Consider the following 12,302-nt stretch of genomic DNA (forward strand, 5'->3'; position numbering starts at 1 on the left):
GCTGAAAGTCAAGCCTGTCCGGTTGTATTCCTGGCATGAGTTTTTATTTGATTCAGGGCTGAGAACATCTGTTCGACAGAAGCAGTGGACACTGGGATACTGTACTTTTCCTCACCTTTTCGTCGTGATACAGTACTTCCATTACCGCTTTCTGGCATTTCATAGTTTGTGAAACCGCTGACGTATCCTTAAACTGAAAGCCCCGGTCCACCAACTCAAAATCTGATTGGCTAAACCAAAAGCTTTACCCACACTTATGTTATGCATTAATGCCTGCAGAACTGATTGTGAAGGTTTCCGGGTAGATTCTTGACCCTGGCAACAAGTGATGGTTGAAATGTGATTGGTGAGATGCTTAAATATGAACACTCAGGGCAGCGCAGCCAGGGGAACAGCAATTAAAGGAGACAATTTGGAATTATATATTAAGTGTTCATGGAAAAAACATAATTAACATTACGTAATCATTTTTAGGCTGGCAGAGAAGGCTTTGCAGGCTCTGACAGCCCATCACTAGATAGCAACGATTTTGTCCATGAGTGCAAGTGTACAGCTTATTTTGTTATCACTGTTATCAGTACATTACAGACTTTGCTGTAATCTGATTTAAAGATTTTAGTATGTGTACGATTTCGTATTTTTCATCAAGAGGTATCAAACCTACGTTTGCTCCAAAGGGTCCAGGTCTCTCCTCCAAGGGCGTCACTTGTTTTTCCTCCAAGTGAGACACCCAGAGGTGATGTCGTCTTTCTGCAGTTCCCAGATATAAAAGCAGCCATTCCCGGCCAAAGAGCAGAAGACATGCTCGTGCAACGTGAAGGGGAGGTTGCTTGCTGCCTGCTGCAACACGACTCGGCAAAGGGCCACAATGTGAGGTATTACAAACGAAGAATTTTACAAAGGACTGAAATCTGGAAGCTGGAGTTACTTTTTGAATAGGTACAATGAGTCACTGTCAAAGTCAAAGCAATGTTGGATTTTACGGATTTCCTGACTTAAAGGTTAGTGAACTTATTTTTGATGTTTCTATTCTGTTTTATTACATTTGCCATTAATTTTAAACAATTAATCAGAACAGATTTGTGTTTGCCTTGCCCCCAAATAAAACATAGTTCAGCATAAAAATTGTTTATAGCTATTGCTAAATCGTCTGAATACTGTCTAGAACCTGTTTTCATGAAAATCAGAAAATTGGAGGGGGTGTAGGGTAATATTATCATAAGATAGGAAAGCTTTGCTTTAAAACTAACAGCAAATTGTAACCACTGCAAACAATACAGTTAAAAATGGTAAATAAAAAAGCATAAAGACAACCATCTTTGTTAAAGGTTCAGTGCGTAGTTTAAGTTGTCCTTAAAATGGGGGGAGGAGGTGTGAGTTAATTCTCGCTCGTGTTCGGGGTTTTCTTTAATTGTAGGATGAGAATGGTGAGGGAAGGAAAAAGAATGTTTCAAATACAGTCCAAATACCAACCCAAATCCCCCAAATGATTTAAAAAAAGAAGTTTATTTGAGTGCATCTAAGAGAGACACGTATGTGGACATGCCACAGATGCAACTTTACAGAGGCTGCAATGAGGATTTTAGCCAGAAGAGGCCGTTAGCAAGAAGAGTATTTTGATTTTACTGACCCCACTTTTAACTAAAATGTTCTTAATCAGTAAAAAAATCATGCATGCACTATAATAGATTTTTTAAATTAATTGTAAAATAAACAGATAATAGGGCTGATATTGAGAGAAAAAAATATATGGTATTGGGCAAATAATTTGGTTTACATTATCTCGTCTCATCTCATTAGCTACACCGCTTATCCTCAGTAGGGTCGCGGGGGGTTTACATTATATGTAAAGTTAAATAAATAATATTTTTTTCTAGTTAGTGTTAATATTATTTTTCTTATTTTACAATGTATTGAAACATCATTTAAGTTAAAAAATGTTGTGTACGAAGGCAGAAAAAAATACTTGAAGTGAGAAAAATGTTCTGTGCTCTATCAAAACAGATAATTTTGCTCATTTTATTATGTTTAATAATTTTATCATGGGGATTAAAATATTGTAAAATGAGGGGGAAATTTAATGGCAATATTTTTTTCTGTGAATACAAAGTAATTGTCATAAACCACATTTAGTAAAAATGATAACTGAGTCTCTGGATGTTTTCATTCAAAGAAAACATGTTTTTATCGTTTGCTGAGCAATTCACCTTATGGGAAGCAAGAATTCTTTCTTATTTATTTACAGATTAATTTATTTCTAACTGGTCATAAGCTTGACCTAGGCTTATTTGTTTGGCTAATGCGAAATCTCTTCTCCATTTGCGTATGTAAAGAAAGCAAAACTGTCCAAACATTTTTAATGGACTGTTGGAGACAATGTGGACTTTGCCATTTTCAAGATCTTTGTTTACTCTCATGACCGAAAAAGCAGAGGACCCAAATGCGTAACGTTTCACACAATGCTTTATTCAGGGATCGGGGAAGTCAGGGCGAAAGAAAAAGACAGCGATCTGGTGCTCGCTGGCCAGGTGAAACAGGAAGCCCCCGCGCTCGATGACAGATGGTGAGGCGGACAGGCGGGGCCGGAGAGTAGAGCGTGATCCTGGACCGGAAAAGTCGGGTAGCCGAGACAGGAGAACGGAGCGTGATTGTTGATCGGAACAAGTCGTGTAGCCGGGACGGGAGAACGAAGCGTGATCGATGATCGATACAGGAAACAGGGGACGGAATTAGGCAGGGTACGGGAACAGGTCGGGATCAAAACTGGAGCCAGAGTCAAAAGTGCTTGCGTTGCATGCGTTGAAGTTCGCTGACGGACTGACCAAGAGTGAACGAAAATGATGTGCTTAAATAGGGAGCGGGCTAATTAGGGAACGAGCGGCAGCTAGGGCTGAAAGAGTGAGCGCAGGTGAGGGAAATTGACAAATCGTGACAGTTTACAACATTGTTTAGTTGACAGATTGCACAGTTGCACAGATAGACATTTGGTGATGCTAATGCTCTCGTCCCACTGCCCTTTCTTAAAGACGTGCTGTTTTAAAAAGCTTTTTTTCTTAAATATTCATTACAAAGTTCACTCACATTAATAAGGACAATAAGGACTTTTAAAAGCATAATTGTATTCTATTTTTAATATTAGACACCTGCAAAGGAGATTGAATAGGAGACCAGTGTATTGTTTTTACCATTATGCACTATGCATCGTTGTCACTATCAGCCAATCGTCTTGCTGTTTTTTGATTACCATGCCTTTTAGGACGGATATCCTTTTGTAACTTGTGAAATTCAATTGAAAGGAGGGTTTCAGGGGAGGACCCTTTCAACAGTTTATGAATTTGAAGTTGTACACTTCTCTCCTGTTGTCTTTGCAAGTTCAAAATGTATTAATGTTTTCTATCCATAATTTGAGTGTCTACTGAATCATAAACTTATCAAAATGTCACAACTCTAACCTTATGGACATTTTAGAATTATTTGTAGCCATTAAAATTACACTCTTAAAAGGAAATGTGCTTAAGGTAACATTTTCATTGGCAGTTTATTAGTTAGCAGCAGTGTTGGGCTTACTTAAAAAAATAATTACTTATAGTTACTCATTACTTCCTCCAAAAAGTAACTGAGTTAGTAGATGAATTACTCAGTAGTAAAAGTAACGAATTACCAGGGAAAGTTACTACTTACGTTACTTTAAAAAGAAGATGTTGTATGTTGAAGATTTAAAAATTTCAGAGCAAATATGTACAACAACGTTTACTTGTAGAGAATTCCGACTACTTTTATAGAACTGGCTTTTTTTGTCTCGGCTCACGAAAAAGAGTCGGCCTTCTCAGGTCCCAAACAGCTTTTCAGGTTGTTTTAGTTGCTCGAATCCCCACATTGCCAATTATTATGAAACATAATGATCGGAGTCACTTAAAAAGGGGAAAATTAAATGAAAAGAAAAATGAAAGAAAACAAATACAATAAAGAACGGGAAAGGAATGATAAAAGAAGAAAAAAACAATAAACTTTACATTCTTATATAAACACATTAACACTGAAAACCAAGGAGATATCAATAAAATAATAAAAATTCACCCAAAAAAACGTTAAAAAAGAATTTTAACATTTTTATGCTAAAACAAATTAAAGTCAGCCACACAGAATCATCTAAAAAGGCGTCTCAGTGGGAACTAGTTGTTAATGGTTGAGTGCGTAGTTTGAGGTGTAAAAACTCTCTCATTTGCCTTTTCTTTCGCCACATTTGTAAATACTATAGTCTTAATTGCTATCTAACTACATGGTAATAGCTATTTCGAATGCTAATCCAAAAAGAGGTGACGTAAATAATTCTGAGTAAAACAGGCATATCAGGTTTGTGAAGGCATGCCACGGTTGGCGTTGTGAAGCCAAAGTAACACACAACTTTTGATCGTTAGTAATGAAAACGGCGTTGTAATGTAGGGAAAAATAATTTGTTCGATTAACCCGTTACTGAAAAAATAATGCCGTTGCGTAACACTAGTTAGGAGGATGTAAACACAAAAGAAAAACAATATTAATTATAGAAATATGTGGATTAAAGTGTACTAAAATAAATTAATGTTTCACGATAAAGTGTATCATACAATTTTAAAATGGTGCAGTCAGGCCTGCCTAGTCCCATAATCCCTCCAGCGTTAAAGAATTTGTGTTTTAAGATGTTATTTCTTCCTAATTACTCGTTCTTGTCAGAGCACACACTTCACATGACAGGAAAATCGCACATCTGATTTTTTTTCCCTACATTTGCCAACGTTGTCGGAGGCCAAGAGTTCCGCTCTAATGAGTGATTTTATAAGAATCTTTTCATCATGTTAATCCTGTGTTTTCTCTTTCAGTGCCTTCTCTGACAAAACCAACATCAGACCTGAAAATCTCGCAGCATGTTGGCGATAAAGCGCCACAACTCCTCAAGCATTTTTGCTTCACTACCCCCCACAAACGACAGCGCAATGGCACGGACAACAGAAGTGGGGTCCATTTTTTGTAACTCGACTCGCCCACGAACGAATCCTGCAGCTGCTGGCATCACCATGACGCTCGGAATCGTCTTTAACGTTGTGGCGCTGATCATTCTGGCCAAAGCTTACAACCGCTTCCGACGGAGGTCAAAGGCCACTTTTCTTCTCTTTGCCAGCTCTCTTGTGGCAACAGACCTGGCCGGGCACGTCATCAATGGAGCCTTGGTGCTGAGGAGATATACAGAAGGGATCGTGAATTCGGCTTATCCTCCCTCCAGCGTTTTGGGGAATCTCATGGACGACCCTGATGTCCCCTGCCGGTTCTTGGGTTGTTGTATGGTGTTCTTCGGCTTGTGCCCCCTCTTCCTCGGTTGCGCCATGGCCGCAGAGAGATGCCTGGGTGTCACAAGGCCGTTGCTGCATGCTCGTCTGGTCACCAACGCTCGAACAAAGATGGCACTAACGCTCATCTGGCTGTTGGCATTGTGTGTCGCACTGCTGCCGTTTTTCAGCTTGGGGGGCTACACTTATCAATACCCGGGCACGTGGTGCTTCATCAGGGTAATGGAGGGAACTCGGGTGACAGACCTGGCCTTCGTGATGCTTTTCTCCAGTCTTGCATTCAGCTCATTGGCTGTGGCCTTCGTTTGCAATACTATTAGCGGTATCACCCTGGTCAGAGCCAGGCTCAAGAAAAAGTCGGGCTCCCAGCGCAGCTCGGCTCGGTCCCACGACACTGAGATGGTAGTGCAGCTCGTTGGCATCATGGTCGCCTCGTGCATCTGCTGGAGCCCTCTGCTGGTGAGTCAAACACACGCCTGAAGCCAGGAAAATTCAGATACTGTATTCTCATCATTTTTTGGAAAATAACTGCTTTTTGTAATTGTCACATACCTATTAACTTCAGCCAAGTCTTCCCTTATAAATTCCTCTTATTAAGTGAATAAACTTAACAAACACAATGCGACACCTATTTACTCACAGCAAGAGGGACTATTTAAATCATTATATCACTGCAATCATCTGTATCACTTTAATCTAAGTATTTTGGAAAATTGGTTATCAAGTAACTTTGCTCATAAATATATATTTCACTACATTTGTTTTGTGTGTGTGTGTGTGTATATATATATATATATATATATATATATGAATATATATTCATACTATTAGAATACACTTACGTATACATTATTAATTATTGCAATTGCTCTTACTAAGTGTTGAGAAACCTCACAAACACAACGTGACACCTATTTACTCAAAACAAGACAGAATATGTAGAATAAAAAAAACAAAAGATCATCTGTTTAAACAAGTTTTTTTTTGTTTGTTTTGTTTTATTGAGACAATATTAGCAATTTATGATTACATTGTCGTTCTACCAGTGACCAAGACCACCCAGATTCGGGCCCAAATCTGCTAAACGAGATCGGTCTAACAAAAAAATGGGTTAAAAATAAATTTCCCGTACCAACATTGTTATACGGCTTACACTTATAGTACAAATCATGGTAAAAATGTATAAATTGACAATACAATTAACATTACTAAACGTTTACAACCTTACAAACACAATACAGCACCTATTGTGACAATATGAGTAATCTACAATGACATTGTCGTCTGCTACCAGTGACCAAGACGATCCTGAATACAGCAGAAATTGGATCGGTGTAACAAAAATAAAATTGTAACAAATTTCACATTCAAAAATTGTTATACGGTGTTCACAATTTTAAATGATCAAAAAACGAATGAAATACAGGGAATCATAAGTTGACAAGCATGTTGTCACTCGTAGAATGAAGTATAATAGAATAGAATAGAATAGAATAGAATAGAATAGAATAGAATAGAATAGAATAGAATAGAATAGAATAGAATAGAATAGTCTTGTCTGTCATTGCAACAAGCTTAGACATGGACAGTATAAAATATTTACAAGGTTAGGCTTGGTTACTGGCCTAAGTTGTAAATTAAATCAAATACAATCAAATAAACCTTTTCATTGAAAAAAAATTGACCCCACTTCTGTTGTTTGTGCCATTGTCATTCCATAGTACACGTAATACCGGGCACACAGTGGTTGGGAATTACTTGTGTGAATGCTGTCCCTTGAATCGTCACCTGTTTTCATTTATTTTTCTTGGATGGAAGCTATAATTTTGTAATTAAGAACATGTTTTTGAGTTTCCATTGCAAAAAGTCCAGCTAGAAAACTTAGGAGAAATTTAGTAATGTAAATACAGCAATCATCTTTCCGGGTGTTTTTAAAAATTGGTTATCAAGTCATTTTGCTCATATATATCTATTTCACTACATTTGTTTTGTCTGTAGAATAAGAAAAAAATAACAAATTATAACGTATAAAATGAGCAAAACAATCCAACAGAACAAAACCAGAGAACAGAATTATTCTTGTATTAACTACAGTGTTTGAGGTATACCCGAATAAGAATGCTTACCAAAACATAGGACAACAATATGAAGGCATGGTAAAATAATTTGACAGTTTCAAAGTATCCAAGAAAAAAAACATAATTTCACACTACTTACCAGAAACTATGTTGATTGCATAAGGGATGTTTGGTAAACTTTCAGTATTAGTTCAGCATGCGCAGTAACCTTTACAACAAAACTTTATTAGAATTTGCTGAACTGAACTAAACTCGAATGCACCTTTTCTGACTGTTTATTTTTTACAGCTGTTGTAAAACAGTATCAAACCACAAATGCAACACAATTATTCTATTAGGCTGAGAATATTATATTCGATATTAGATGGCATAAAATAAGCCTAACGTTGCATAATTGTCTCCAGGTCTTTGGACTTATGTCAGCCATCCGGTCCTACAGCGGCACACTTGGCCCTGATAAGGCTGCTTACAGGGCCTTAATGATAACTGGTGTTCGGATGGCTACGTGCAACCAGATCCTGGACCCATGGGTCTACATCTTGCTGCGGCGTGCCATCCTTAAGAAGATCTACAGGATTACAAAGAGGCAAGCCAGTTTGAGGGGAAGCATGCTACGCTCTTTCCGCTGGGATTTCAGCTCCTTTCAGAGCTCAGAAAAAAACACTGTCCAGCTATAAGAAGCCAAGCTCATGCCACAAGATGTGACGTTTGACACCAAACTTTGGACTTCTCCGATTCGTCAGAACTGTACATAATTACTGAACAAATCATATGAGGCTGTTCCAAAAGTTTTGGGAACAGTATAACATTGAATATCTTGGTAACTATTAAGGATATTAAAACACATATAGTAAACTGGGAGAGCTTGTCATCTCAATGTTTACATGGATTGTTCAAAGATGCTCAATGTGAGCACAATTGGTCAAACGACACACATCAAGCTTATCGGCAAATTCTTGCCCAGCATTGTATTCTCAATGGTTGCAAGGGCTTCAGTTATTCTTGCCTTCAGCTCATCCACGTCACCACACAGAAGCCCCAGGTTAAGAGCGTTTCTGAACACAACACTGCCAGAAAAATGGATTGGTCGTCTCGACAGAATGATCATGATCTCATGTACTGGCCACCCAGATCTCACACTATGTGATTGATTGATTTTTGTGGGGATTCGTGAAAGGATTGGTGTATGTGCCCCCTATCATATAGACGTATATTTCTGGCAATAGTAAATTATTTTTTTTCACATATTAATGAATTTTCCAATGTACTATTTGAAAGTATGCATGGCCCACAAACGTTTTTACAATGTTTACGCAAAATTTCCATTTAAAAAAAAGTATATTTTCTTACATAAGACTAACATCTTGTGGATCTATTTGGTTTATTGTACAATATAGGACTATATTTAATCACACTTTTATTGACTTGACATATTTGTAAATTATTTGAATGTAACACCAGATTTTAGCAATTTATAACCCAAGAAAAGAAAATATTTTCCATGTAAACGTGAACAGTCAGACTCCTGTAGCATTTGACAACAGAAGCAAAAAAGGTCACGTTGTTTTATAACCATCTCCAAGCATAAACATGTTTAACACACTGTACAAAGGCACTTTCTGAAAGTTATGTACAAGGTGCATCCACTAGTTCAAAAGCGAGGAGAGTCTCCTCCATTACCCTTGCCCCCGCTTCTCAAGTACTCCCACACCCACCCTACTCTCCTTGACTCACATGCGCGCTTAATTTTGTTTACTCAATCTTGTGTTGATATTGACTTCAAAATACCATGTTTAAAACACAAGCAAACAAAACAAACACACCCGCTGTGTTTTTACCTGCATTCACTGTAATTCTGGACGAATTTGCTGGATAATTAATTTTGCAATTTTGAGCTCTGATTTATATGCAGTGGGTAGACTTCTATTGTGATAATTACTCATTGCCCTCCCCTGTGCCTGCTCGTTTGGCGCCAGGTGTTGCTTGTTACCTGATTAATTCCCCTCCTATTTATACCCAGTACGCCAGTCTCTCCCTGTCAGTCCGTCAGCGCCATATATCTCAATAAACTTGTGAATAAACGTTACGCATCTGGGTCCTCCTCCTGTTCTGGTTCTGACATATATATGCGCTAACAAGGTCTGGGCAGTGCACAATTGCGGATGTGCGCATCTTAGAGGGAACATTGGTTGCAATAATTGACAAGCAATGCTGGGATATGTTTGGCAAGAATTTGACCATCTGCTTTATCTGTGCCATGTGACCAATGATGCTCACATTCAATGTCTTTAACATGTTATGTAAAATTTGAGATTACAAGCTTTCTAAATTCACCAGATGTGATTTTATTTCCTTCATAGTTTCCAAGATATTCAATGTCAAAATGTGTCAGAGACTTTTGGAACACCAATATGTTTTTAATCACTATAGCACTATAGTGGAGAACATTCCTTAACCGTAACAAAATGGTCAGTAATTATCGTGAATGGAAAATGTATATGTTTGTATTGGTGCGTGTCCTTGATGAGAACAAAACGTAAGTCTTTTTTTTTTTTTTTGTGGAAGTAGACCCAGAGGTGGACAAATTTTGTTGACAATGAAGACTACTAGAGAAGTCAGAAGCTAAATGAACAAAATGTGAACTATTAACATGGTATATTAAAACATTTACAAAATTTAAAGTTATACTGTAAAATATATGTAGTAGCTCTACATGTCTTTACGTTTTACTGTCATTCTGAAAGATGAATTAACTAACAGAATCAACCTGTTATTAATGCATCTCAGGAGGTGGCCATTTTGCCTCTTTACCTCTTGTAGAGACCTCTACATATTACCTGATCTTAACTGAATTTATAATTTGCCGTCAACAGTTAAAATGTGGTTGATCTGGAGTTAGAAAAAAACTACATGGACATTCTTGCTCAACTTGTAATCTGTTTAAGAAAATAATACTTCAGGCAAGTTTAGTCTTCTGGAGGTTCATATTGTATATTTTGTAAAATAAAAAAATGAATATTTTTTACTTCACTTTGGTGATAACAGATGTCAATTTTACCTCATCCTGAAAATGTGAAAGCGTGTGCATGAAAAAAGTGAATTTGTTTGGTTGTGTAAATGTAGAATAAACAGTCTTATATGAAAAAATCAAATTGTCACAATTTGTTCTGAAATTTGGGGGGTTTGTGTTTCATTTTAGGTAAAAATCTTAAAAATGATTGTTCTCAAATGGTTTTATTTTTTTAGTCTTTTATAATTAAAACTTAAGAGGTGAATAATATCAGGTGGCACTCACTATTATACATGAGCTATTTTGTGGATTTTTTTCATTGAGCTGACTAAAAAGGCTCAATACAAATAGCTTTTTTTGGGCTTGAATTTCTTTGAATCGTTATTAGTCCTATTATAGATAGAACGGTGAGTACTCTTAGTTGTATTTGACCAATACTCAAAAGTATGGATAATCTCATTTGATGCTGCCAGTATTATGGATGTGGTGTTGGAACTTGGTATTGCTGATTGATAAAAAGTTGCGTATTCCCATCAGTTTGAAACACATTTAGGGGGCGGCAGGGAGTAGTACTAAGACCTCCTTGTTACGTTTTGATTGTGACGCTACAAAAAATACTAATGCTGAAATACTACAATCCTGCAAATGATAGTTTTTTTTTTGTTGTTGTTGTTTTTTTTTAATTATTCTATTTTATTACTAACCAGCTCGGAGGCCTTGGGGGTATGGCGCCCGCCACCAGACTGGGAGGTTGTGGTTCAAGCCTCGGCCGAGTCATACCTAAGACTTAAACATTGGTACCCGTTGCCTCCCTGCTTGGCGTTCAGCATTAGGGGTTGGAATTGGGGGGCTTGGTCACCTAATGACTCCCAATACCTCAGTTGGGTTGAGCGAGGGGGCTGGGAATCCCCTCCTCTGAATCAATCTCCCAAAAAGAGTCAGAAATGACTCTAGCCACCTCCCACTAGGGGGATATGGCTGTGGTATATATATATATATATATATATATATATATATATATATATATATATATATATACACATGTAAATATAATTTTATTATTATCTTTTAGTGAAAATCCGCAAAGTAGCGACGCCCCTTCAAAAATGCTTACATTTTTTAATTTATTTATTTTTAAAATTATTTTATTTTATTATTATTATTTTTTTAGACCCGGTTAATGAGGACCAAAACCACCCGCGAAAAGTGAAAATCTGCGAAGTAGCGACGCCCCTTCAAAAATGCTTAAAAAATATATATATACATACATACATACATACATACATACATATATATATATATATATATATATACTGGACTGTCTCAGAAAATTAGAATATTGTGATAAAGTTCTTTATTTTCTGTAATGCAATTAAAAAAACAAAAATGTCATACATTCTGGATTCATTACACATCAACTGAACTATTTCAAGCCTTTCATTATTTGAATATTGCTGATTTTGGCTTACAGCTGAAAAAAACTCAAAAATCCTATCTCAAAATATTAGAATACTTCCTCAGACCAAGTAAAAAAATAATTTTATAACAGCAAAACTAAATCAAACATTTGAAAATGTCCATTGATGCACTCAGTACTTGGTTGGGAATCCTTTTGCACGGATTACTGCATCAATCCGGCGTGGCATGGAGGCAATCAGCCTGTGGCATTGCTGAGGTGTTATTGATGCCCAGGATGCTTCGATAGCGGCCTTCAGCTCATTTGCATTTGCAGGTCTGGCGTCTTTCATCTTCTTCTTAACTATACCCCACAAATTATCGATGGGGTTCAGGTCAGGGGAATTAGCAGGCCAATCAAGGACAGTGATGCCATGGTCAGTGCACCAGTTACTGGTGGTTTTGGCACTGTGGGCAGGTGCCAGATCATGCTGG

General features: G+C 37.2%; 1 protein-coding gene across 1 annotated transcript; it reads left to right on the forward strand.

The window, feature by feature from the left end:
- The first annotated feature begins 741 nt into the window (after positions 1-741).
- ptger1b (prostaglandin E receptor 1b (subtype EP1)) lies at positions 742-10,543 on the forward strand. The gene is made up of 3 exons (XM_088343568.1): positions 742-1,001; positions 4,860-5,783; positions 7,807-10,543. Exons 2-3 carry the CDS (start codon positions 4,905-4,907, stop codon positions 8,077-8,079), a joined length of 1,152 nt encoding a protein of 383 aa, XP_088199694.1. The 5' UTR covers positions 742-1,001; positions 4,860-4,904; the 3' UTR covers positions 8,080-10,543.
- Positions 10,544-12,302: the final 1,759 nt, after the last annotated feature.

Source organism: Urocampus carinirostris, chromosome 1 (assembly GCF_059441175.1).
Source record: "Urocampus carinirostris isolate Australia breed hairy pipefish chromosome 1, RoL_Ucar_1.0, whole genome shotgun sequence".
Classification (NCBI taxonomy): Eukaryota; Metazoa; Chordata; class Actinopteri; order Syngnathiformes; family Syngnathidae; genus Urocampus; species Urocampus carinirostris.

What these genes read in the sequence shown, in the direction of transcription:
- ptger1b (XM_088343568.1), top strand. Translation starts at nt 4,905, where the DNA reads ATGTTGGCGATAAAGCGCCACAACTCCTCAAGCATTTTTGCTTCACTA. An exon ending in TCTGCTGGAGCCCTCTGCTG is followed by an intron (nt 5,784 to 7,806) that starts GTGAGTCAAACA and finishes AATTGTCTCCAG; the next exon opens with GTCTTTGGACTTATGTCAGC.